The following is a 23,969-nucleotide window of genomic DNA, read 5'->3' on the forward strand; positions in this document are numbered from 1 at the left end:
GAAGGCTTGTAAACCAGTTCAGGTTTTGGTTCATGTCCCTTTGAAAATTGGGATCTTAAAAAAGTTAGAACTCAGAATGTCTGACTGAAAAATAAGACTTGATGGGAAATCGAGTTCTGTGTGCATTGTAGCATATCAAAATCATTTCTGTAATATTAATACATACTTTCAAGTATATAATAAATTAGTTTATTTAAATAAAAATTATCCAGGTATTCAAATTATTACCAGATTTTATAAGAGATAAAAGGACTACAAATGCTGTTTAGATAAACAAGTATGATTTTGTGCATGTGGATTAAGCTTGGCACAGGAATAGTTCCTACATGCGCGGGTGGCTTCCATTCATTTGTGGTTCTCACGCATTCATCATGTAGCAAGTGTAGTACAGTTTCATTTTCAGATCCTAGGGAACATTCAGTTTAAAGAACCAAGGAACTCACATTCCATGAGTAATACACAGCATTTTGAAATCTGCTTCGGAGTTGCTATTTTTTGGTTTGATGTTTCCCCCCTTAATTCTTACATAAAATATTTTAAGATAGGTTAACTCTCCTGATAGTGGAGAATAGTTGCTTCAGTTGAGTACTGATGGTAAAAATTTTGTTTTTCAATATAAAAGTAGCTTATGTTGTTAACTGGTAACATAATATATTTACTATGAACCTTAGGATAACTGCAAAGCATACTAAAAACACCATATTTGAATTTATTTGTTGATACATATTTGAAGACTCTTCTGTCAGTTGTTACTGAGCTGGAGATTGCCAAAGCATAGGACCTTGTTGGACAAAATGACTCAAAGCCCAACACGGTTTCTGGGAGAGACTGGGTATAGGTTCATGGAGCTCTTTGTTCACTCATTCATTCAGTTTCTACTATGTACTGGGCTCTGAAGATAGAAAAATGAATTTTTCAAACTAATTGAACAGACCCTCAAAGCTCACATTCTGTTAGGGAAAGTCACAAATGAGAATAGATCATAATACAGTTGTACATTCATAATAGAGGTAACCCATTTAATTTGAGCACCAAAGAGGAAAGGTCCCCAGATTGACTGGGAGGAAGTGGAAAGGGCTGGGAGGGATCATGGTCAGCAAAGGCTTCCTGGAGGAGCTGACACCTGCACTGAGTTATAAAGGAGTGGGAAAGGAGCGGTGGTAGGTCAGAATGGTGCTAACACGCAGGACACAAACTGTTCGTTAATTGTTTTTTGTTTTGAGTAGACCTTCTTCCCCAGTGCTGTGTGGAAGACAGATTTGAAGAGAAGGCTAGGCACAAGAGAGCAGTAAAACTGTTGAAATGGTACCAGTGAATCACGATGGCCTAAACTTGAGTTGCCAGCCATGGAGAGAGGAGAATAAATCAACATTTTATAATTCACATCAGTCTTTCGTGACTGACTGACTCTGGGCTGAGGGAAGAGGAGGGAATATCAAGGATGACTCTCAGGTTTCAAGTTCAGTGACACCAGAGACAAGTACAGGGTCTAAGAGCAGCTCCAGGGAGAAAAATATGTTCAGTTTCAACATCATTGAGTATGAGGTACCTGTGGGTCAAACTCAGGTGGATATGTACAGTGGGAAGTTGGGACTTGAGTTTGAAGCTCAGCCAAGATGCTAGAACTATACATCTGGAGGTCATCAGCATGACAGAACTGTGGCATCTGAGTGCAGAATGGAGGGACTTAATTGAACTGTTGGTTTGGGGCTCTGTAGATAGAACCTTGTCATCCCATCAGGCCCATGGTTTTTCTTGAGCCACTGAGACATGGCTGCCTCTTTCCACTATTTCCTTAGAACATTTGTGAAATGAAATATGTCCCAGTCCTATCATCATTTCTCCCTGTGCTGAGAAGTAATTATATATGGCACGTAACTGTATCTTCCCATATAGCACTCATGGCCAGGTTCCGTAGATAGTTCATCTACTCCATGTACATGTTCATCTTCATTGCTTATATTCACCTGGCTCTCTTGTGTACAAAATTTGCTGGTTTTTTTTCTTTTTCTTTTTTTTTTTTCTTGCAGGAACTTCTTTCTTGATTCTCAAGTTTTTCTTATAAATTCCTAAGACAACTTCAAGATTAAGTGTAAGCGGACAGTACTTGAAAGGTGTCTTCCATTCGTCAAGATTAAATCATTCCTTTTGTTATCACCACACATTGTTCGTTGTGGTTTGAAAACAACCATTTCTCTCCTTAGGGAAGGACCATGGTGTTTCTTCAGTCAAGGTCCCACAGAGGGAGTTCAAAGAGTTGCAGCAACCTGGCGTGAGTAATCCCTGATTCCAGGTAGTGATGGGGGTTGTGTTTCACATTTTGCTTTATTTGACAAACATGTGAAAGACAGTCACTAAAAAAAAGAACAGACCAGGCTTTGTTGCAGCTGAGTGGCTTGGCAAATCACTATACAGAGGAATCTTAGGACATGAAGGATTTGATACTGGGATAGAATCCAGCTGTCGTCTGAAGGGAAGTAAAATATCCTTTTTAAGAGCACTGAAGTTCTGGGATTTTTCTGGAATAACCACCTTTGTGAGGTATGGATTGTGTCCAGGGACTGTAACCTGAGAGGAAACAAAAAAACAATCATCCGAGTGATAACAGATGTTTCGTGGTGCCAACACTAAAAACACTGACATCCACCACTAAAATGCAGCCTTTATGAAGCACACATAACCAGCTGCCAGGCCTCCCAGGCTAGGAACAGCTAGCTTCAGGCCGACTCACTGAATGATCTGTCCAGGGCCTGTTCCCTGGAGTTACGAAGTGAAATAACGCAACCAGTCCTTTATCTGGAAAAGTAAGCTAGGAGAAGGAAGCCACAGACTGGTGCTCTCCCCATCATTTTTATGGAGAGCAAAGGTTAAGATTTGACTGTTACCCTTTGTTCCAACTCTGTACGTAATATCCTGATTGGGTATAGAGATTCTTTATAAGTGGAATTCTGTTCTCAATTTATCCCACTTTCCTTGCAGCTGATCTAAGTGTACAAGTTTATTGCTTCCTCAAAAGGCTTTGATTTTACCTGGCTTTCTCCCTGAGTCTGAATCTTCAGCTAGATTGACTGATTGATTTCAGTGGAACAAATCAGGAAAAAGAGGACAAATGCTAAACTAAATAGAGATGATATCTACGGAGAAAGACCTTTTTTAAAAGAGGCTTTATTTATGTATTTGACAGAGAGGAGGAGAGGGAGCAAGAGAGACCAAGGGAGTCAGCAGGTGCGAGCCCCCCATTTGGGGTGGGGGAGTGAGAGGGAGAAGAAGACTCTCCACACAGTAGAGAGCCTGACTGGGGACTCAATCCCAGGACCCTGGGATCATGGCCTGAGCTGAAGGCAGACCCTTAACCAACTGGGCCACCCAGGTGCCCCTGAGAAATACTTTTATTATATATGGAGAAGGAAAAGAATGGGGGAAATCATTTACATAAGCACCACCTGGTATATATTTTAGTTCATTCATTTCAGCTTCCAAAGTCTTGCCTTCCAGCCTTGTCCTAGAACTAGCAGCTAAAGCCAACAGGTACTACATTAGTCTAAAAGGAAATGAACAACTCATAACTTTATAAAGGTGTGACTTATTTTGGGGATTACATAAAAGTAACTTAGACTCATTATAAGGACGCCCCCCCCCACACACACTTTTTTCATGGAATGGAAATGTCACTGTAACAGGAAAAGGCCTTTTTAGGCAATAATTTATAGTGAATTGAGGTCTTTCCAGTTCTAGGAGAAATTCTTAGGATTAACAGCTGATGGGCCCCACTGGTGGGCTCTGTAGGAATAACCTGTGAAACAGAGAAGCTCTGAATCCTACAGTTTTATGAACTGCAAAACATGTCTTTCATTCTTTCACCTTTAGGACATAACAAAATACAAAACCAGTTTTTACTACCAAGATCTATAGATGACCACCTCTTCCCAGGAGCCACTCTGCATAGAGTAACCGCTTGTAGCTCACAACAGATCCACTAGGCAAAGCAGAAGAATCTTGAGAGTCTTAGAGAAAGTCATATCAAGGCGGAAGAGGCACAATCTGGCCTTACTAAATCAGGTATTTATTCATTTAGTGCATTCACATACATCTAATTTGGGCTAAACCTAGTCCCAGCCTCCCTCTAGGAATAAATGACTCAAACATCTTCATCGAACTAAACCTGGAACTTTACTTGCATTGATTAGAACTCACCATCATTTGCTTATGAAAGGGCTGCAAAATATGTCTGTCACTTGCTTTATATAGTGGTAAAATTTATGGATCTAATTTTTTTAAAAATGAATTTTAGGGAACTTGTGTCCCAATCCCTTTTTTAAAAAAAGATTTTATTTATTTATTTGACAGAGATCACAAGTAGACAGAGGCAGGCAAGAGGGATGGGGGGAAGCAGGCTCCCTGCTGAGCAGAGAGCCCGACTTGGGGCTCGATCCCATGATCCTGGGATCATGACCTGAGCCGAAGGCAGAAGCTTTAACCCACTGAGCCACCCAGGTGCCGCCCCGATCCATTTTTTAATAGCACAAATTATGTTTCATGAAATGGGCATTGAAATGGTATTCTATGAAATTTGGAAGTACTTTGGCTACACTGTTTAATTATTCTTACTAATAATAAGGTTCATTCCATCTTTTATCATAGAACATATTGCAATAGGTTTTGGCTTCTATTTAAAATCCTGCCAGTTGGGAAAAAACACGATTTGTTTTGTATGTTCCTATTATTCCCACCTCTCCCATTCCCTGCCAAAGGCAAGTCTGATGATGTCCTTTCCTTCTGTCCTGATGTATCTATTTTTGGGACTTCCCAGACTTATTTCAGATTCCTTCTAGGCAAGTACTACAATTTCTGAAATGCTTTAGTAACAATAGTAAAGGTTGTACACTTACATTTATTACATAGGACCCAGGCAAGAGAAGAAGATAATACTCTCCAAATTTGTTGGTTCTGTAAGGGCAGATATGTTTTCTGTCTTGGACTTCTACAATTACATTGGGTAATGGATTTCCATTCTGATCAAAAACTTGACCCTTTACACCTGCAAGATAAAAACAACATTAAATGTTAACAACCTGTGAAAAAATATTCTTGTAGTTATTTAAGAGAAATACATCCAATATTTATTAAGCTGCTTGGATAATAAGTATTTAAGGCAAACCTTTCCAAAAAATTGAGATATAATTGTCATAAAACATTAGTGTCAGATGTACAACATAATGATTTGATATATGTATATTTGTGAAATGATCACAATGTATCTAGTTAACATAGTTCAGTATTTTTTGTTTTGTTTTTATAAATGGATGCTAAATTTTGTTAAATTTTTTTTCTGCATCTATTGGGATGATCACATTATTTTTATCTTTCATTTTGTTAATGCGGTATGTCATGCTGATTGTGCACACGTCAAGCCCTCCTTGCATCCCTGGAATAAATTCCACTTGATCAAGGTCTTTTTAATGTATTGCTGAAGTTGGTTTGCTAATACTTTGTTGGAGGATTTTTGCATCTAATTTCATCAGGGATATTGGCTTCTAATTTTCTTGTAGTGTCACTGGTTTGCTACCAGGGTAATGCTGGTCTTGGAAAATGAGTTTGAGAGAACTCTCTCCTTTTTTCCCCCCAAGAGTTTGAGGACTGGTATTAAATCATTTTTAAATGGTGGACTTCACCAATGAAGTTATCTAGTCTTGGATTTTTGTTTGAATTAGTAATAAAAAACATGCCAAAAATCTCCTTACTAGTAAAGGGTCTGTTGAAATTTTCTATTTTTTCCTGATTCAGTCTTGGTAGGTACTTACTTCTATGGATTTCATTATCATCTAGGTTGTCCAGTTTGGGGGTATATAACTGTTTAGTCTTTTATGATCCTTTTCATTTCTGGGGTATCAGTTGCAACATCTCTTTCATTTCTGATTTTGAGTTCTTGCTCTCTTTCTTGGTGAGTCTAAGCTAAAGGTTTATCTTTTCAAAAAACCAGCTCTTAGTTTTATTGATTTTATTCTATTGTCTTTTTAGTTTCTATTTCATTTAATTCTGTTCGGATCTTTGTTTCTTCATTCTCCTTTGAGCTTTTTTTCTTTCTTTTTTTAGTTCGTTGAGGTATAAAGTTAGGTTGAGAATTAAAAAAAATTTTAAATCCAGTATAGTTAACATACAGTGTTATATTGGATTCAGGTGTACAATACAGTGATTCAGCAATTCTGTGAGATCTCTGTTTCTTAATGCAGGCATTTATCTTTCTGAACTTCTCTTTTAGAACTGCTTTTGCTGCATCCCTTAAGTTTCGGTATGTTGTATTTTCATTTCAAGATTTTTTTAAAAAAATATTTTATTTATTTATTTGAGAGAGAGAGAGAGATTACAAGTAGGCAGAGAGAGAAGGGGAAGCAGGCTCCCCACTGAGCAGAGAGCCCAACGTGGGGCTCGATCCCAGGACCCTGAGATCATGACCTGAGCCGAAGGCAGAGGCTTTAACCCACTGAGCCACCCAGGTGACCCTCATTTCAAGATTTTGATTTCTTTTTTGACCTAATGGTTGTGTGGTGGCACGCTGTTTCATCTCTGGATATTTGTGAATTTTCCAGTTTTCTTCTAGTAATCGATTTCTAATTTTATACCACCGGGGTTAGAAAACATAGTTGATATGATTTCAGTCTTTGTAAAATTTTTTAAAAGATTTTATTTGAAAGAGAGCAAGAGTGAGAGACAGCACCAGCAGGGAGAAGGGCAGAGGGACAGGGAAGAGTGCTCCCCACTGAGCAGGAAGCCTGATGTAGGGCTCTATCCCAGGACCCTGGGATCATGACCTGAGCCAAAGGCAGATGCTTAACCAACTGAGCCACCCAGGTACCCCAGTCTTTGTAAATTAAGACTTATTTTGTGGCAGGACATGAGATTTATTCTAGAGAATGTTCCATGTGCACTTAAAGAAAATGTGTATTCTGCTGCTGTTGGATGGAACACTCTGTATATGTTAAGTATCATTTTCTGTCTGGATGACCTATCCCTTGATGGAAAGTGGGATATTAAAGGCCTTGCTGTTACTATATTGCTGTCTATTTTATCCTTTAGGTCTGTTTTTTTATTTTTTAAAGTTTTTATTTATTTATTTGACAGAGATCACAAGTAGGCAGAGAGGCAGGCAGAGAGAGAGGAGGAAGCAGGCTCCCCACCGAGCAGGGAGCCTGATGAGGGACTCGATCCCAGGACCCTGGGATCAGGACCTGAGCTGAAGGCAGAGGCTTTAACCCACTGAGCCACCCAGGTGCCCTCCTTTAGGTCTGTTAATGTTTGCTTTATATAGTTAAGTACTCCTATATTATATCATTTTGTTGGATTGACTCCTTTAAAATTCTATAATAACCTTATTTCTTATTGGTTTCTTAAAGTCTGTTTTGTCTGATATAAGTATAGCTATCCCAGCTTTCGTTTGGTTTCCATTTGTATGGAGTATCTTTTCCACCCCTTCACTTTGAGTCTATTGTGTCCTTTTATCTGAGGTGAGTCTCCTATAGGCAACATATATAGATGGGTCTTATGGTTTTTTATTTTTTTTAATCTATCCAGTCACTCTTTTGGTTGGAGAATTTTTTTAAAAGACTTCTTTAGGGACACCTGGGTGGCCCCACATCGGGCTCTCTGCTCCATGGGAAGCCTGCTTTCTCTTCTCTCTCTGCCTGCTTGTGATCTCTGTCTGTCAAATAAATGAATGAAATCTTAAAAAAAAAAATCTATATACCTTTAAAAAAATAAATAAATAAAAGACTTTTTTATTTGACAGAAAAATCACAAGCAGGCACGGCAGAGAGGCAGGCAGAGAGAGAGGGGGAAGCAGGTTCCCCACTGAGCAGAGAGCCCGATGTGGGTGTCAATCCCCAAACCCTGAGATCATGATCTGAACCTAAGGCAGAGACCCAACTCTGGGGTCCTAAGGCCTGAGCCACCCAGGCACCCCTTGATTGGAGAATTTAGTTCTTAAAGCAATTACTGATAATTATGTACTTATTACCATTTTGATCATTGTTTTCTGGCTGTTTTATAATTCCTTTGCTCTTGTTCTCTGCAATCTGTTGGTTTTCTGTAGTGGTATGTTTATATTCCTTCATCTTTTTTTACATGTTAAGTTTTAGCTTTGGTTACCTTGACACTTATGTAAAACTGTAACAGTCTATTTTAAGTTAATAATAACATGATTGCATTCTAAACCTTTGTATGTTTACTCCCTCCTGCCTACATTTTACATCTCATTACCTTATATATCCATTAACAAACTATTTTAGTTATTTTTCCTACTATGTCTTTTTAACCTTCATAATAGTTTTGTAAGTGATTAACCACTACATTTACAACATTAGATTATTCTGAATTTTATTAAAGATTTACCTTTACCAATGAGTTTTTGTGTTACTAATTAGTACCCTTTCATTTCAGCCTAAGGAAGTTTCCTTAACCTTTCTTGTAAACCTGGTCTAGCGGCAATGAACTCCTTAACTTTTGCTTGTCTAGAAAATCCTTTCTCTCTCCTTCAATTCTGAAGGACAGCTTTGCCAGATATTCTTGGTTGGCAATTATTTTCTTTTAGTACTTTGAATATATTGTGACACTCCATTTTGGCTTGCAAAGCTTCTGCCGAGGGAAAAAACAAACAAACAAAGAAACCTTTGATAACATTATGGGGATTCCTTGTATGTAACAAGTTGTTTTTCTCTTGCCACTTTTCAGATTTTCTAGCTTTAACATCTGATGCTTTGATTATAACATATCTTGGTGTGGGTCTGAGTTCATCTTATTGGGAACTCTCCGGCCATCCTGGATCTGGAGGTCTGTTTCCTGCCCTAGGTTAGGGAACTCTTCAGCCATTCATACAAGTTTTCTGTCCCTTTCTCTCGCTCTTCTCTTTCTGGGACCCCTGTAATGCAGATGTTGGTATGCTCGATGTTGTCTCATAAGTCCCTTAAGTTATCTCGACTCTATTTCCTTCTCTTTTTGCTACTCTGACTGGATTAGTTCCATTGCCCTGTCTTCAAGTTCACTGATTTTTCTTCATCTAGTCTGATGTTGAATCTGTTGTACTCTTCACCTGTGTGACTTCTATTTGGTGGTGTCTTATAGTACCTCTTTGTTGAAATTCTCATTTCATTCATGCACTATTCTGAGTTCAGTGAGCATATCTATGGTCCTTACTGGAACTTTTTTTTTTAAGATTTTATTTATTTGACAGAGAAGGAGAGAGAGAAAGAGTGCATGCACATGAACAGGGGCAGAGGGAGAAGCAGGCTCCCTGCTGAGCAAGGAGCCTGATATGGGACTTGATCCCAGAATCCTGGATCATGACCCAAGCTGAAGGCAGCAGCTTAACCAGCTGAGCCACCCAGCGATCCCTATTGGAACTCTTTATCAGGTAAGTCACTTATCACCATTTCAGTAAGGTCTTTTTTTGAGACTTTATCTTGTTGTTGTTTTTTTTTTGTTTGTTTGGAATATGGTCTTCCAGTCCTGGAGGAGTGGTCTTTTGTAGATGAACCTCCTCATTCAACTCTGTGCTAGTTCTTAGTTGTTTCTCAAACCTTTGTGATTGTCTTTATGCTTAGTAGTACCCAGTAGTTGAGGTTGTGCCCAAACCTATCAGTACCTAGAGTCAGGCAGATTGTATGCCAGACCCTCAGACAGAAGCTTTTGAAGTATGCAGATGAACCTCTTCCAGGGGAAGACAGGGATGGATGTGCCTCCAGTTCCCTTTACACCAAGCCCTGTTTGCTAGTGTCCTGTTGGAGCCATGAACACAAACACTGAACACATGAACACTGGCTACCAGAGCTACTGAGAGATATTCCCTGGGTGGTAACCCCAAAAACTGGGGCACCAGATTCATGCACAGACTTCCTTTTGGGAGTGACTGGTGACCTGGACGGAGGGAGAGTGCAAACACGGTGTTTGCTGGCCTCCATCTTTGGAGAGTATTTCAGTAGACCCCTAGAAGTGTGTTAAATTGGATGCCTGCTCCTCAGGTCAAAGCTTTAAGACCAGCAAACAGGCCTTTTCCACAGCAGACCCCTGGGCGTCTTTCAGTTGGCTGGCTCTGCACTGGGCTCTGGAAGGCAGCCAGGTGCACCTTTGGGGCCCCTTTAAGAACTATTTCCCAGGGGCACCTGGGTGGCTCAGTGGGTTAAGCCTCTGCCTTCAGCCCAGGTCATGATCCCAGGGTTCTGGGATCGAGCCCCGCATCGGGCTCTCTGTTCAGCGGGGAGTCTGCTTCCCTTCCTCTCTCTCTACCTACCTCTCTGCCTACTTGTGATCTCTATCAGTCAAATAAATAAATAAAATCTTAAAAAAAAAAAAAAAACTATTTCCCAGTTCGCTATAGTCTTGAGGGTCTTGTGGATGCAAGCCCCGTGACTTTCAAAGATAGGGGTTTTCAGGGATTGTTTGGGTGTGGCTTTTAAATGCGGCACAAAGGGGCTCAAACCTTTTGCTGCTTGGAGTTGTGAGCTCCTTCCACTGGTTGCTGCAGCAGGGATGGGGCATTCGGCAGGACTGTGTCTCAGCCTCTCTACCCATTGCAATATAAATTTATTCTCATTTGCCCAGCCTGTAGGAATGGCTCAGGTAGTTTCTGGGTGTCTTTCAGAAGAAACTGTCCCATATGTAGCTATGGAGTCCGTGTGTCTGTGGGAGGAGATGAATTCAGGATCCTCCTACGTTGCCATCTTGAACCAGAACTTGGTAAACTTATTTCTGAGGTAATTTAAAGTACAGTCAAGCTAACAATCAGATTTATAGGCTAAATTTGTTTGTTGTCAAATATTCCATTTATAGAATGTGCTGAAAACCTAAATCCATGCCTGTCCTTTCCAAGTTGCTTACTCAGTCGCCAAACTACTACAACATTGCCCTTGGTAGATTCCGCTAAATCCTAAATTAAAAATTGCCAGTGTATTTACAACAAGTTGGGAGGTGGTGGTGCCTGGCTGGCTCAGTCAGTGGAGTATGTGATTCTTAATCTTGGGGTCATGAATTTGACCCACATTGGCTGTAGAGATTACTTTTAAAAAAATGGCAGTGTAGTAACTTACAATAAGATACTTGCCTATGTGGGACTCAGTAGTTTTGTCTCATGGTCAAACTATATGGGAAACAATTATAATCACAAGATTGCTTGGAAACATGGAATTGATTAATGGTGTCTTATTACTAATAACAGGAGTGAACATTTATCGTTAGTGTATTCTAGGCTGTATGGAAAATGCTTAACATGCATGTTCTCATTGACTCCTCACATTAATTCTATGACGTAGGCAATATCACACTTTCACAGATGAGGAAACTAAGGCTTTGGATTATTAAATAACCTTAAGCTCCCAGAGCCTGGCTGTAAATCCACACTACTCTCCAGAGCCTGTACTGAACCTGACACCATACCCCTCACCTCAAAATTTCAGGAGTACAGCCAATAAGAGATCATTTTAAATGTTTTAACAGTTCACCTTCCACTGTGTTCACTTAGTGACATATCATCTTAATGACATGAGAAGAAGCCACACGGAAAAAATGACCCTAAACTACCCCCAGACCAATTATTTACTGGAGCAGAAAAACACGAAGCATATATTAGTTTCCTTCAGAAAAGTTTAAAATGTAAAAGTTTTGACAGCAACAAAATCTTTGCCGGGAACAGCAAGCAAACTTCTGGTTGACCCCAAGCTGCCTTTTACTTTCCTAAATTCTTTTTTTTTTTTTTTTTTTTTTTAAAGATTTTATTTATTTATCAGAGAGAGAGGGGGAGAGAGTGAGCACAGGCCGACAGAATGGCAGGCAGAGGCAGAGGGAGAAGCAGGCTCCCTGCCGAGCAAGGAGCCCGATGTGGGACTCGATCCCAGGATGCCGAGATCATGACCCGAGCCGAAGGCAGCTGCTCAACCAACTGAGCCACCCAGGCGTCCCTACTTTCCTAAATTCTTGACTCTTCATTCCTTCCATCTTAAACCACAAGGGGGCAGGGTTGATGTGCTTATATATTTTTAAGTAGGTCGTGCATACTTGGTTGCAGGGACAGGCAGATAAATATTCTTTATAAAACCTCGTGTAAATGGACTTGTAAGCCCTCCAAATTAATGACAGTCATGCTACAACATGCATGTTACTTCACCGTTTACAAAGCTCCTTCATTGGCATTATTATGTCAGCACAATACTTCAGAGCCCACCTTAATTCAGTGCTTGGAAAATAACACTTACAGCTAGACTGAAATTCCAGAAAGACTAGTGAGGTTATATGGAGCATATTTTTTGTTCAGCTGCACTCCCACGTCGATATTGATAAAGGAGAAATTTTAGAATAGGCAGAGGAACACCAAATAAGGGAATATAATAGAAAGGCTAAATTACTATGTGCTCATGATGAAAATCTAGTAGCAAAATACCGGAATATTGAGCAAGAGAGGACCCCGTAATCTTAATAAATGCTAAGAGGATGTTGATGAGAAATTACTTTTTAATAGCCCTTATCACAGGGTATCAGCCTACTTCATATATGTCTCACCCCTCTGAATTCACCAATAATCTTTGTGTACCTGTGCTGTGGGGGTGCTGGAGACTGGGGAGAGAAGAGGGTGGGGCACGTATGGCCAAGGGACGTTCTGAATTATCCTTGCACTCAGCCCAGGACCCCGTGTGCTTCTGACTCTTCCCTCCATCTCTCCAGCAGGTAGAACGCTTTGTGGTGAAGCATGCAGACGGTTCTAGGCGTTGTGTGGTTATGCAACCCTCCTTGACACAAACCCACACCCACTTTAGCCCTGCAGAGTAGCCTAACGACATGCCAATTTCTGAAGCCATTCTGAACGGAATAAAAGCACTTGCACCCTGGCCATGCAGAGATGCAGCCTGGCTAAAGAAGCTCAAACCATACGACTCTACCACCATCACAAGCACTGTGTTTCTGTGGTGAGTGGTTTCCAAAGCGTGGTCCCTGGACCCACAGCACAAGCATGTCCTTGGGAAAGATGCGCCATTCAAGACGCACTAAATCAAACTCCAGGGCTGGGCCTGGCAATCTGTGTTTTCACAAACCCTCCAGGGAGTCTGCTGTACAGGGCTGAGAACTACCACTCTTGCCCCAGTTGGTCTGTCCCCCATGATAAAAGCTAGACAGCTGTCACAGGACCAGGCTGGGAAGACGGCCAGCACCAGGTGGGTCATTGGGCAGTTGCAGGGTGTGAGCGCTTTGAAGCTAATGTTGCAAAGTCAGCACCCCGGTACTAGAAAAGGCAAAATGGCACGTCTAGTGTTCTCCAGATCTGCGATACTGTGTGACAAATGACAGGCAAACTGGGAATTTTCTAGATGGGTGATGACATAACAGAGTAATAACCTGTTTTCCTCGAGCTTTTGCGAGATTTCCTGGTTATTCAGCGTGAAAAAATTTGAAGTACTCTGGATTTTTCACCCCCATATTAAAAGCCACACATCATGCTTTCTCTTCTATGAGCTGATGGGCATTGCATTTCTCACACGCTATAGGTATTCATGCAGAGAAAATTCTTAATCATTAGTTCTGGTACTCAAATGAGGCTATACCAGGAAAACAAACAGGGGCTTGCATTTCCTCAACCCAAAGGTTTTGCCAGATGCTATGTCTTGTGTTAAAAGGAATTAATTAAAAAAAAAAAAATCTTACAAACCTAGGTGCACCTGTTTTATATATTCAATCAGTGAGGCCTTGTTTTTATTCCAGAAGAATGGAAGCTTCTCCTCATGAGGATATTTACAGCATGACAGCTCCAATGTAATTTCAAAACACTGGGCCCAGATGTAGTTGTAATCTTGCATTCCACCTAAACACAAACACATTTAATTTTTTAAGGTCTAAAATTGGAATACAGTCAAGTATCCTGTACCTTGGGCACAAGTGAATCAGACAGTTCCAAGGAAAGTACATGTGAACAGGAAAAGATGAATCTGACATATTCGCATGTAAACTCAGGACTTGACATTTTATTAGCCAGGCACAAACAGGCAATCCTAAATACTCCTATACGGGTAACTGGATCAGAGTAGACCCAAGTTCAACCATGTACCCACAGAGGGGGAGGGGGAGGGTGAGGGTCATTTCTTTTTTGTCGATAACGCAATACAAAAAGGATTCATCAGCATACATTTCTTCGTAAATTACATTCTAAAACACACACAGAATGATACTTTTAAAAAATTATTCACAAACCATTCATAAATACACTAGGTAAGCTAAGTACACTCATCTGGAAAACAATGGCTAACATTTAGTGAGCGTTCACTAGGCCTGGGTACCATCTGAAGAGCTTGTCATGGCAGTGACTCCCCATGTCTTACAGACGAGAAGACAGTCCCTGAGGGTGAGTGACATGCCAATGAGTGTAGAGCCCAGCACAGGCCGCCATGCTCCAGGCCCTGTGCTCCTGCCCAGGACTCGGAGCTGCTTCAGGGATAAAAGGAAGGGGGCCTGGCTGGCTCTCAGGAGAGAAGAGACCCATGCCCCCCTCCCAGTTCTCACCTCTGGAGACCCTATTTTCAGAGGGTTATAAACTTATTTCATATTTCCCAGATGCAAAACTTTTCATATTTTAAAATCCAAATTATCGATCTTAAACTTGATGACTGAAAAACACCATTGTCATTAGATTGTCCAGAAACATTTTCTTTCCTTCCTTGGTGGTACAGTGTATTTTATAATCTGTGGCATCTTGGATTTGATGAAATATGGTAACTTTGAAGGAAGTTACCTCATATCCAGCTGGAGAAGCATTTTTGTTCAGTTTCCAAAGTGGCTTTAAAAATCATGATAGCTCATGTACAAGTTCAGCTTATTTTACAAACCAGACGGCCTGGTAATATTTGGATCCCACTGGCGCGTGGCCATAGTAGCCGGATTAGCAGCTGCCCCTGGTTGCTATGACAGGGGTCTCTCTACTCCCGATTGTATCCTGGCCTTCCACCTCCGTGGCACACTGTACCTTTTCTATAAATCTCTCCGCTTTATTCTAATTACACTGCCACCACAATTACTTAGTTGCACGTTGCTCTTTCCTATTAAGCCTGAGGGTAGGGGCTGCATCCTGGCAACTTTCCTGGTGTAGTTCCCAGCTCACGTAGGTAAACGCTGAGCAAGTATCTGAACAGCTCTTGGGCAGTCACTGCACCCCCCATCCCCCTGCTTCTGCGACATTAGCTGACAGAGACATGACAGAAGGGACAGCATCATGCGTAACAAACTTTGACAACTGCTGGGGTCTACAAAAGCCAGCTGGCATCTCTGGAGGCAGGTGAGAAGGAGAATGCTAGAAGGGAAGAGACACTTACCTTTGAGTGGATACCAAGAGTAGCCATTTGTGATTCCACTGGGAAAGTTCATTTTGTTTTTACACTGGTCTCCTTTCTTCATGGTGGGATTTCTAGAAGCGTAGGTATATGCAAGGTATTGGAAAACATCATCATCAGGGGTTAAGCTACGGGAGTGTGATGTCCCTGTCGCTGTGTGTGAAAGACAAAGCAAGACCTTTCTGTTGGTGTCAGAGTACGAGCACTTGGAAATGCATGGGGTGCCGTGTCAGCAAACACGCCATCGCTTCACCTGCAGAAACCCTGCTTTCCCCGAGGGCCCTCCACCCACTCCATGAGTGCTCCTCGTTTGTCACGAACACAGAGTGGTACCACACAAAATACACCAGATGCGTATTCCAACTCCTCCCGTATCAGCTTCCAAGTTAGATATCCTCTCAGTCCCTCTCGCTAATTTCTCAAGGCTGGTGAACTCTCCTTGCATACTGTAGGGGTTAAATAAAGGCTCTGCTCTCATTTTAAGTCCTCATCCCAGAGTTGTAAAAGGAGTCAAATGACTGCTCCTAGGATTAGCAAAGAAGGGTACTTTCTGGTTTTATTTCGTTTCTGGCCTTTTGCCTATGTGGGGTATTCCAACCCAATTTTACTATCTTCCCGGTGACCCCCCAGTAACCCTGTGGGTCGTCAGGTCAGCCACACTGCCCACCTGCGGTTTATAAACGGTAGGACGGGTGGCTCAGAGGTGAGCAAACGCCACCCCTGGCAGCGAAGACAAGAAGGCACACTCCTCCCCTCCAGAGGTCGGCTTTGCAGCACCACTTGGAACTCAGGAGGCCAGGCCGGCCATTGTTTGCTTACCTGGAACACCATTGTCAAACGGGTAGCTGGCCACCAGGGCACCGCCGTGGAGGTTTGCAGAGAGGACAAACGTCTCTGTCTTCAGCCACTCCATGACGGCCACAGTTTCAGGCTGCCTTGATACATTGTTAAATTCAAAAGCATCGGGGAAATTTCTGTTCAGGTCATAGAAGTTAGTATTCTCCCTTTAAGAGAAAGAATATTTTAGGGTTTCCTGATGGTATGTGAGGGAGTGGATTCGTGCCACGTGTATCACTTTGGTGTGTGCCCCAAGTGTTCTTCCAGATGTGACACAGGGAAGGTGGACACTGACCCAGGAGCCTCGGGGGGGCCACACTTGGCATTCACGCACTCTGCAGCCCCTCTGTGTGACCTGCTTTCGCCAGCGGGATAGTAGCCGCTGTGCGGTAAGCAGGGCTATGATAAGTGTTTGCATTTGGGGGCTTTTGCTCTTGGAACACTCTCTTCGGGAAGCCTGAGCCTCTGGGCTAGCCCTGTGGAGAGTCTGCCTGGGGAAATGAGGAACCCAGGTGACAGCCAGAATTGAGACTCCAGCCATGTGCCAGGACCCAGCTGAGGCTCCAGACAGGATGGTACAGAGATTGGCCAGCCTTACTCTGGCTTGTCTAAATTCCTAACTTACAGAATTGAGAGTAAATAAAAAGGATTTAATTCCCTCAATTTAGGGATGTTTTGTTGCATGGCAACTGGTGACAGAAACATGCTACTTTATACAAATGTATTTCTGGAAAATGGGCTGGCCATGTTTAAATACACTAGAAAAACCTAAAGTTGAAGGGAATCCAGTGGTGAGATTTTATATTTTTTTTATAAAAGCAAACAAATGTTTGGACAAATATAAATGTATACTAGACATTTGAGAAATTCTAAACTTCCTGAGGCAGATTGCAACAAAATAAACTGTTTAAATCAGAAATATTGTAAGACTCCCTGTTCTTTTTCTAAAGACTTATTTACTTATTTTAGAGAGAGAGGGAGCATAAACAGGGGGAAGGGCAGAGAGAGAGAGCAGCAGACTCCCCACTGAGCACGGAGCCCAACAGAGTTCGCAGAGCTCGATCTCACGACCCGAGATCATGACCTGAGCCAAAATCGAGTCAGGCACTTAACCGAATGAGCCAGCCAGGCGCCCTAATTCCCTCCTCCTTTTTCGGTACTGGCTTAATAAACCAACTGGTAATTACTGAGGGCTTAGCTAGGCGCTGGAGATTTCACAGTGAGCAACAGGAGCAACAGAATTCCTGCCCCCAGGTAGCGAACAGATTCATGTGGAGAGAGACATTGGACAAGAAATCAGACCTTAAAATTTGTGCTACGAGGGTGAAGTGGCAGGTGCTATGAACCAAGGGCCCAATAGAGGACAGGTCAGGGAGGGAGTCTTTGAGCAAACACTGTTTAGCAGTGAGAGGGGTGAGGAGTGGGAAAGGTGGTCTGCGCCTGAGACGAGAAAGAACCAGGTCGGTCCAGGAGATGAAGGAGACTCCAAGCGGCCGGGGAGTGGTGAGCGAGGGCGAGCAGCAGGGTGGGCCCAGAGTACAGCGTCTTCTTGGGGATTTTACTTTTCATCTTCAAAGCAGTGGCAGCCTGAAGTGTTTTCAGCATGGCAATGACATGACCTAGGCCGAGCTGGTTCACTGTCGAGGCCATGGGGTGCTGTCTGGGGGGGGCCTTGTTGTTCTAAATGGACCAGCCCATCCTTACCTTCCATTACTGTAAAAACAGTCGGGCTTTATGACCGCTTCAAAGCCATCTGGGTTCATGGAAGGCATGAAGTGTATCCGGGTGCTGTTGATTAAATTTGTGATTTCCAAGTCTTTTCCATCGTGGGTTACAAGATGTTCAATTAAATGGAGTAGCAGCTCCCGCCCCACAGTCTGTATGTGTTAAAGACAAAATGGGATAGTATTAGGTCAGAGGAAAATAGTCCCTAAAGCCCAGATTCCCCAGTGAGGGATTCTAATACAGTTTGGTATTTGAAACCAAGTCCAGCTGTGATACCACGTGGTGGCTCTGCAAGTGGCAATTAGTCACAGGGGGTGCTGAAAACTGTTAGCAAAAATTAAAAAAAAAAAATTTTTTTTTAAAAATGTACCTGTCTGTAAAGAATTTACTTTTTACAAAATGAATTAGGTGGGATAAAGGTTACGCTTACTACGTTTCCAATTTGCTTCCCTTCCAAAACACTTCCTGGAGTGGAAGGGCAGAGGTGGTGTTCAGGAGGACACACACGCCGTGGTGTGTGTCTTGGCCAACAGCAGGGTGACAACCGCTGCATCAGACACGGTAGACAAATGTAGATTTTAATAGGGAAGAATTCAGGTTTGTAACAAGCATAGCTTAAGTAGGTTTCAGACTTTAATATCCTCCTATTTCCAAACTCCCCTCTTGAACACTTGTGCAATGTTCGACGTATCTGCATACTTCTGATGGCCACATTCTTGTGTTACCGAAACTAGAGTCATTCGCACATCATGCTCATAATTTTTTTTTTTGCCGTATCTTCTATACTGCTGCTTTGTTTATATTTTCTTTAAACTGGCTCACTTTTTGCTTACAGAAGAAATGAAAAACCTTTGTGTTGTTACCATTTTGCTAGATAGGTTTCTGGAGTACACTGTTAAAAAAGCCGGACTATGAGGGGCGCCTGGGAGGCTCAGTGGGTTAAAGCCTCTGCCTTCTGCTCAGGTCATGATCCCAGGGTCCTGAGATGGAGCCCCGCATCCCCGCATCGCATCGAGCTCAGCAGGGGGCCTGCTTCCCTTCCTCTCTCTCTACCTGACTCTCTGCCTAAATAAATAACATCTTAAAAAAAAAAAAAGCAGGACTATGAAAATAAAAACGGTCATATCTACCTGATTATCTTATGTAGCACCAGTGACTGGGAAACTAGAGACCTACAGGAGATCTTGTTTTGTAATTCCCAATGGTGAGGACTATTTTATTATTATTTTAAAAAGGCAGGGCGCCTGGGTGGCTCAGTGGGTTGGGCCGCTGCCTTCGGCTCAGGGTCCTGGGATCGAGTCCCACATTGGGCTCTCTGCTCAGCAGGAGCCTGCTTCCTCCTCTCTTTGCCTGCCTCTCTGCCTACTCGTGATCTCTCTTTGTCAGATGGATAAATAAAATCTTTAAAAAAAAAAGAAAGTCATCCACACGTCAGCCTCATTACAGAAAGATTTGACTAGACTTGATCACGTGTCTCTATAATCCTGGGCTCAAGGAATCTGCTTCTGAGAAAGGAATGCTGGCCTCTTACCTAGGCTCAGCTGCTGCTGAAGGCTAGTCCCTGGGAAATGTGGGGCCGTGGTGATTAGGGGCTGGCTCTAGAAGCACTCATGGAGGCAGTGAGCAGGACAGGAGTTTCCAGTTACAACTCCAACCGTATGAACTCACTGCGGTGCAATGGATGAGTAATCCTCGAACGGTCATTCCTCCCGCTGGTCCCCCCACTGGCAAGGAGAGAGCCCACATTTTATGACTTTGTTATCCTAATGAACATGGAATACTTAAAATCGGGACTCAGGAGATGTAGAAAATGTAAATGACATATTCACAGGTAGCCATCAATTTCAGAGTGGAAATATATTCAACTCTGACTTCACTTTTTTCCTACTTACTTCTATCTTCTTCTACTACCTTGATTTTTATTTTTAGAGTCAAAATTGTCAGCTTATGGGGCACCCAGGTGGCTCAGTGGGTTAAGCGTCTGTCTTCAACTCAGGTCACAATCCTGTGATCAGCCTTACAAATGCTTCTCCCTTCTGCCTCCATCCTTGCTCACTCTGTCTCTCAAATAAATAAAATCTTAAAAAACAAACAAACCCACCCACAAAAAACTGTCAGCTTGAAAAAGTCCTTACAAACTAATAACCAAAAAAGTCAAGTAAGACACACACTAGGTTTCCAGTTGTGTTTTAGGAGCTCAAGCACTCTGGAAGCAACCTCATGAGCTACGTGCTGGCCAGTGGAAGGGCCTTGGTGAGTCTCGTCTGTGAAAAGCAGGTTTCCATGTGGAAAGTTGGTTTACATGTGGCGATTTAAGGAGAGTTCTGCCCAGGGGTGGGTGAGGAGGAGAAGGTTAGAGAAAGGGAGGAGGCCGTGACCGGGAGTCACTTGTAGCTCCTGAAATTTCTAAATGTCAGTTGTGCCTGTCAGATAGTTGGTTCAGTTAGAGGGACGAATCAGGACCAACCGGAGGCCCATCTGAGTGCCCAGGCAAGGACAGAGGAGCCATGTCAGAGTCCCCATGTGGCTCAAGACGTGACTTTCCCTCAACTTTCTCAACTGAACAATCTCAAGCACGCCACAACTCAAGACGGGAGCTGGCCAAGACATTCGCCCAACTCAAAGCAAATGAGAACAAAGAGGAGCTGAGGAGCTACGGGTAGGCCACAGAACGGGACTGAGGCCCATAGCAGAATTGGAAAAGTTCATGTTTATCATTAACAGAGGGCAGGGGCTATGGGAGATCAGTGTTCCTACCAAGGGCTTAGAAGTAGAAGATTGTAGTAACAGCTAAAAACTATGTATTTTCAATTATTACGATTTCTAAATTTTCCCTCATTTTTTTCTTGACTTTGGAAGAATCTTCTGATAATTCCTTATTTTGAGAAAATATTTATCAAGTTCACTGGTTACTTGAGTTTCACTTCGGTTTTATCCTAAGTAAAATGAAATCTCATACTTATTTAAAGGGTAACATAGAATATGACACCCATTTTATTTTGTATCCTTTTAATCCTTCTCATTCTCTTACTACAGAAAATCCACAGATTTCTAGAATGATGTTTGGCAAATATTAATGATGGTTATTTCTGAGTGATAGTATTCTGAATGATTTTTACTCCTTTTATTTTTCTGGCATCAATTTTTAAAGAAAACCTTTATTATTTTTACAAAACCAATAAAATCATGATTCTTTCAAGTAAACAAATGTAAAGCTGAGGTATATTCTGTTTTGTCTCCATATTCCAAAACAAATCATTAAGTCCTTAACTACAGAGGATAAGTAAAAAAAACCTTGGAAATACGGTAAAGAACCAATAAAGAGTCCAGTAACTTAAAAAATGCTGAGGTTAAACAGCTAAAATTTCAGGGAGTTAAAGCCCTCTCTTTTTGTTGGGCTATATTTTGCTGCCTTCCTAACAGCAGACTTATGCCAAATATTATTCAAATTAATTCTTCCCAACCTTAATATAAATGTTTCAAGCACTCATTCATGTTTTATGCATAAACCTCCCTTCTTTAAAATTAAGTCTTTGAATCTGAAATCTTAGAGAGTCCAGATTTAAAAAAAAAAAAAACACGGTCAAAGCAATCCCAATAGCTTAATCAGTTTTCCATTTAGCACGCTCACTTCCTCTCTGTGAGGGTGTAGACTTTATATGAGAATCCCTCATGAAGAGACTGAAAGACTGGATGAACGCACCAGTTTTGGGAGCCTTTCACCAAAAGGCTCCAGTTAAAATCTGCCAGTTAAAATGGCAAAACCCAGAAAGCAGAAAATAAATTCTCCATCAGTTTGAGTTTATATTCAAGGCGGAATTTGCTAAAGAGATAAAAATGAGTGTTCTAGCTCTTCAAAGAATGTTTTTTAACAGTGAAAAAAATTTTTTGAAGAATCTACAATCTAGGTAACTTAGAGAGAGAGAGGGAAAAAAAAAACCCAGCTATTCCAATGATGGAATCTGTTTCTAAAAATGCTACACTATAATGCTGCCTCTCAGTGAAAAAAAAAGCCTATGAGCTCTGGGACTCCCCAATGGTTATCAATTTAATTCATACATCTGATTGCCTCGTTAAATCCTTCTTCAAATATCAGCCTAAATATTACATTATCTAGCAGACTTTTCCCTGGGTTCCCAAAGTCTGGATTCATGATCTGCACATGGGGCCCCAGAATTCTGCATGCTTGTGTTTCTCCTAATACCACCCACAAAAACTACAATGGCCTGACTAACCCTGACTGACCTTGACTGACTACCCCAACCCCCACTTCATCTTCTAAGCCTAGAGGGCAGGGATCCTAATAGGCTTTTTCTGTAGAGCTGGTATCTTGCCCTGCTCTGGAGATGTAATGTACTCAAATAAATGATTGCTCAATACTGCTGACAAATCCATCACAAGGTCAAGACTATTCTAAGGAAGAAATTTGGGGCACCTGGGTGGCTCAGTGGGTTAAGTCTCTACCTTTGATTCAGGTCATGGTCTCAGGGTCCTGGGATTGAGCCCCACATTGGGCTCTCTGCTCAGCAGGGAGCCTGCTCCGCCCCCCCCCCCCCCCCCCCCCCCGCTTGCTTCTCTGCCTGCTTGTGATTTCTCTCTCTGTCAAATAAATAAATAAAATCTTTAAAAAAAAGGGGGCACCTGGGTGGCTCAATGGGTTAAAGCCTCTGCTTTCAGCTCAGGTCCTGATCCAAGAGTCCTGGGATCAAGCCCCGCATCAGGTTCTCTGCTCAGTGGAAAGCCTGCTTCCTCCTATCTCTCTCTCTGCCTCCCCCTCTGCCTACTTGTGATCTCTGTCAAATAAATAAAAAAAATCTTTAAAAAAAGAAAAACTTAAAAAAAAAGGAAGACATTTCTGAAAACAAGAGGACTTAAGCTGCTTAATGAGGGCAGATGTACAAATGATCAAGTTATTTCCTTTGAACCATTTTCAACATTGAACCATTTTTCCAGGGCCAAGGACTCAGGATATCTGGTCACCCTAGCCCAGCCTTTACCAAAAGTGGAGATGAAGAGAAAAAGCATAATTACAGGAGAAATAATACATGTTTAAAAAGAATCAGATACCTCTTCTGAAATAAAGATTAATTCTACCTCCAAAAGGGAAAAAAAAATGCTTTAAAGCCATACTGCATGACTGAGGACATTTTGCTATCATCTTGTATAATGGTAGAAAAAAGAACTTGGCAAATGACAAGCTTTTTTTTTTTTTTTTTAAAGATTTTATTTATTTATTTGACAGAGAGAGATCACAAGTAGGCAGAGAGGCAGGCAGAGAGAGAGAGAGAGAGGAGGAAGCAGGCTCCCTGCTGAGCAGAGAGCCCGATGTGGGACTCGATCCCAGGACCCTGAGATCATGACCTGAGCCGATGGCAGCGGTTTAACCCACTGAGCCACCCAGGTGCCCCTGGAAGGACAAGCTTTAATTTTTTTTTTTTTTTAAGTACATTTGGAACCTGTACTGCATGTTGACTACACATCTCAGATTTTCCAACACAGGCAAAATTCAGATACTATGTCTTAGTATTCATATAAACCATTAAAATACCCTCTAAATACAAACATCTAAGCATACAAACTACATCTCATAAATAGTCTCTTATATGCCTAAGAAGGTGTATGAAAATAATTATCCATTATCCTTTATTTTTAGGTTGAAAAACATGGTCACTATTATCCAGGGAGTCAGGATCGGTGTGGTGAGGGGATGGTAGGAAGCCTCATTCCGCGTGTGCTGGCATCACCCCTTCCATGCAGAAACCCTCACCAGATTTCAGCTATGTCTGTGCAGCCGACTAGGAGCCTGCATAAGTCAAAACTAGGATCAGGGCTTCTACAAGGCAACGTGTCCCTGTTGCGCGCGCAGAGGCCTCAGATAAATGAGAAAAACACCTGCTAGTCTTAGAAAATGAGAAAGACAGAAACTCAGAAACACTTCTCTCACGTTCTGAAAAGAGCATAAACACCAGGTGGCAAAGGCTTGTCAAAGGGCGCTGTTAGCTACCCTGCCTGACTCCACAGCTATCAAGGAGGGGGAGGAGGGAGCACAAAGAA

The 23,969-nt window shown here is 42.0% G+C and overlaps 1 protein-coding gene across 2 annotated transcripts in view; it reads right to left on the minus strand.

Moving 5' to 3' along the window:
- Nucleotides 1-215: 215 nt before the first annotated feature.
- CPM (carboxypeptidase M) overlaps nt 216-23,969 on the minus strand; it is a 70,771-nt gene continuing 47,017 nt past the window's right edge. For both annotated transcript variants that reach the window (XM_004752455.3, XM_013056074.2), the window contains exons 4-9: nt 17,895-18,067; nt 16,173-16,357; nt 15,336-15,506; nt 13,682-13,834; nt 4,890-5,038; nt 216-2,568 (exon numbers count right to left, since the gene is read on the minus strand). In XM_004752455.3, coding sequence (XP_004752512.1) covers nt 2,326-2,568; nt 4,890-5,038; nt 13,682-13,834; nt 15,336-15,506; nt 16,173-16,357; nt 17,895-18,067 — 1,074 coding nt within the window. In that variant the 3' untranslated portion in view covers nt 216-2,325. The remainder of the gene's footprint in view (nt 2,569-4,889; nt 5,039-13,681; nt 13,835-15,335; nt 15,507-16,172; nt 16,358-17,894; nt 18,068-23,969) is intronic.

The sequence above is a fragment of the Mustela putorius genome, unplaced genomic scaffold, assembly GCF_011764305.1.
Source record: "Mustela putorius furo isolate JIRA1106 unplaced genomic scaffold, ASM1176430v1.1 tig00537227_pilon_pilon_pilon, whole genome shotgun sequence".
NCBI lineage: Eukaryota > Metazoa > Chordata > Mammalia > Carnivora > Mustelidae > Mustela > Mustela putorius.